The sequence below is a fragment of the Austrofundulus limnaeus genome, unplaced genomic scaffold (assembly GCF_001266775.1).
Source record: "Austrofundulus limnaeus strain Quisiro unplaced genomic scaffold, Austrofundulus_limnaeus-1.0 Scaffold74, whole genome shotgun sequence".
NCBI lineage: Eukaryota > Metazoa > Chordata > Actinopteri > Cyprinodontiformes > Rivulidae > Austrofundulus > Austrofundulus limnaeus.
Window position 1 is genome coordinate 1,431,034 of NW_013952476.1, and position 3,904 is coordinate 1,434,937.

The 3,904-nt window shown below is 37.8% G+C and overlaps 1 protein-coding gene across 1 annotated transcript in view; it reads left to right on the forward strand.

Annotated features, from left to right (window-relative positions):
- Window positions 1–442: 442 nt before the first annotated feature.
- ldlrad4b (low density lipoprotein receptor class A domain containing 4b) overlaps window positions 443–3,904 on the forward strand; it is a gene marked incomplete at its 5' end in the record, with an annotated part of 10,539 nt that continues 7,077 nt past the window's right edge. The window contains 2 exon segments of the mRNA XM_014010852.1: window positions 443–597; window positions 2,880–2,930. Of these exon segments, the coding sequence (XP_013866306.1) occupies window positions 443–597; window positions 2,880–2,930 (206 nt within the window).

Genomic DNA, 3,904 nt, shown 5'->3' on the forward strand with positions numbered 1-3,904 from the left:
GACTAAAACAAAAGAGGGCCATTGCACCGACTGCTAGCTTAATCGGTGAAAATAAAGGACTTTACTTAAAAAGTATTTGTATTTCATGTATTATTTTACTGCATTTGGCCCACAGCCGTGGATAGATTTTCATGTTGGCCCTCTCGGGAAAAATGTTTGGGCACCTCTGGAATAGAAGAAGAAAATACAAATAACAAATAAAATGAAAGGCTATATCAAATATTAATAAATAAACTATAAACAATCTGTAAATGTGAATTTGTTTGTTTTAAATTGTAGCCTTTTCTTCCCTTTTGTTTCATTTCATAGTGTGTTTTCAGAATATACCATTCTACCTCACACCTAGACTAAAAACTGGGTTGTTGTATTTCAGGGATCCAAACTCTTGTCTGTCAGAAATGTTTGATGCTAACCCTCTTTGTTTCTTTCTGTTTTCCTGCAGCTGAACTGGAGTTTGTTCAGATTGTCATTATCATCGTGGTGATGACGGTGATGGTGGTGGTGATCATCTGCCTGCTCAACCACTACAAACTCTCCACCTGGTCCTTCATAACCCGGCAGAGCCAGGCCCGCAGGCATGAGCACGCCCTGCAGCAGGTCTGTCAGCTCCCTTCGCTCTCCAAGGCTCAAATGTTTTCTTTTTGTTTGGTTTTATTTAAATATGCTTCAAAGAAAGGACAGTCTTGTCCAATTCTTAGTTTTTTTTTCTGAATAAAACCTCAATCATAACATTTAGTTAATCAAACAAAACTAATAGAATCTGTTTGTGCAAATTGCAACAAAAAATCCAGTAAGAACTGTTTCAGTAAAGTAGAACAGAAAGGTAGAAAGGCTTAAATTAAAACCAGAAAATATGCCTTTAAATTAATTATAACAATTTTAGACTTTTTTGTAAAATAAAGCACCTCATATAAAATTCTTCACTTTTTAAAACCAACGTGGACTTAAAATTCAAACTATGTTACATGATAAATATTAGAAACTATTTAAATTGTGCCCTTTTTGCTTTTTGATCATTTGTTGATGATGATGTTCATGACGCTGCAGTTTTGTTATTTTGGACTGATGCAGCCTTCATTATGCAGCTTCAACACTTAAAACTGACTTTTTCTGGCAAGTCTTCAGCTAATCAGTGGATTTTTTTTACATTTTTAAACTAATACCTGACTCAGCAAACAGAGTTTTAAAGTCTTCCATAAACTCAGGTCTTGGTTTTGTTTCTGTGAGGGAATCGTTTGCTGAAGTGATGGTCTGAGTCCAGCTTGTTCTGGTTCTGTTACGACTCTGATTGCCTGGTTCTCTCGCAGATTTTCTTGTCTCCACAGTGTGGCCACAACACGCAGAGAAGATGTTTTCCTGATTGGCAGAAATTGTCATGTTATAAACACACTGTTAAATGTTGTAGTTTTTGTGGTAAACTTTTCTGACTCGGCCAGCTGCCATAGTGATCTGGGGCGGGGTCTCCTGGGTCTCAAATGTTGCCAGTCATCAGTCTAGGAAAGATAATGGGTCATTTACAAACAATTTAGAGTCCATCATTCTGCAGAGATGAAGATTATTCAGAAGTGGAAACCATTTAAGCCAACTGCCAATCTTCCCAAGAGTGGATGACTCAGCAGTTCAGTCCAAGGTCAGACTGTGCCACGCTACGAGAAATTACAAAAGAACCCTACAGCTCAAACTCTACTTTCCCCAGTTAAAATGCTAAATGTTAAAGTTTTGAAAGGTGCATTTACAAAAATGAAAAGGTTAGCCAAAATAAAGATTCTTCTTTCTAAAAACATAATGKCAGTACATCTGAACCAGAACCAAACGTGAAGACTTATTTTGACCAGATGAGAGCAGAGTGGAGAAGTCTGTATGAGGGGTTTGTGCTGCTAAGATGAGCATTCAGGCCACGTTGTAGGTTGGTTTTGGGACCACCAGACCTGGACAGCTTGTGGCCACAGAGTCTGCCATGAACTCCTCTGTAGACCAACGTGTTCTAGAGTTAAATGGAACCATCTGTCTGAAGCCTGAAGCCTGGCTGCAACAGAACAATGATCCCAAACACATCAACAAACCTACAACAGAACCTTAAGAGACTCTGCATAGACCAGGGGAGTCCAGTCCTCAAGGGGACCCCATCCTGAAGGTTTTAGAGGTTTCTCTGCTCTAACACCTGATTTACAYGAATGGRTGATTACCATATTTCTGCAGAACTTGAAGAGGTGATACAATCACTGAATCAGGTGTTTTAGAGCAGAGAAACAAGTCAAACATGTAGGATATGGAGGACCAGGATTGGACCTCCCTGCCAAAAATAATGCTACCAAAACAAAGACCAGAGTGGACCAGATGTCTTCTCTAACCGTATGAAAACTTGATGAAAGAATACAAAGTGTTAAAGTTTTTGCTTCTTCAATTAGACAAATCAGTAGTTTTTCACTCCATGCTTCTGCTTCTTAACTTAGTTTTAATGAATCAGTTTTAAATGGACTGCTACACTATTACAACCAAAATAATTAATATTTTTCTCACACTTATAAAACAATAAACGTGGTACTGATTGAGAATTGAATGCACACATCTTCCCAAGTCAAACCCACTGATGGAAAAAAAAAAGTATTTTCACACTTTGGTGGCCTAAAACCAGAATGGGTTGTGCATTTTTGGAGTTGGTATTTTCACAAACATTTTTCCATTATTGCATTAGTTTTATTAAATTGTCTCAATACAAAAGCCCTGTAATGATGGTCAAGATTACAAATCAGTAGCTGTAACTCCAACGTGTGATAAAATGTAACCCAAACTGAAAATGGTGAACATGAATAAGAAGAAACATCAGTGAAGTGAACGTAAACCTGCTCCCAAACAACCTCTTGTGCTGTTCTCTGCAGGACGGGTGTCTGTGGCCTTCAGACAGTGGTTCTCGACAAGGTGCCTCGGAGGTAAAACCACAAACACACTTGTATCTGTTTCTAGAAGCAATCACACACACATTTTACATTTACTTCGTAAAGAATTAAAGCTTTTAATTTCACCAGGACTGTTTTATCCCCTGGAGAAGCTAAAACATATTGTTGGTCCTGACTTTGATCTGCAGTACTCCAACATCTCAAAGGGGACTGCATTTATTCACAGTCTGATATAGTTACACATTCCTGCAGGGTTGATCTTGGTATTGTTTCTTCCTTAGAAGCATTGTGAAACAGTCTTGAGATTAGCAAGTCTGATTAAACAGCTTCAGTTAGATGCTTTAATCTCTCAATCCCTGATCTCCAGACACGTCTGGGGCAGAGACACTGAGCAACTAAACAAGAATGTAGTCAAAGTCTGTGACTATGACAGCATTTGAAGGTGAGCTTTATAAAAAAAACTGCTTTTTCTGGACAGTGTGTTAATGGTTTTATTTGCTTTAGTTAAATTAGAGWAGAGACAGAAAAGTAGAAATGCAACTCTTCTGTTTGCCTGTTGCATGATTGAACMAGTAAATCAAGTTTTATTTTTACAAAAGGTGGTAAAATAATTCTGTTCAAACTTCTTTGATATGCTAAAGCAGATATTCTTAACCCATGAGCCGCGAGCGCCAACTTGAGGGCCTCAAAAGAACAACAGTTTTTAACTTCGGGCCACAGAGGGCCGTGGGACGCATTGATTTTGAATAAGGTGCAATACAATTTCTCACCACTAGTAGCAGTAGTGCGCCACTCAGTTGTTTAACAACTTTTTTAATATGTAGAAGAAGAACCTTAGAAACCTGATGATAATGGAAATCTATTTTAAATGAAAAGTAGAAGCAAAAATGAAGGTAACTCGTCAAAAAACACCAAAGTTTGTCACTAATATGAAGAGCAGATTCTGTTTTTACCATGCAATATTTTAAAAGTTCATAACATTATCAAATACAGTTGCAGATACAACT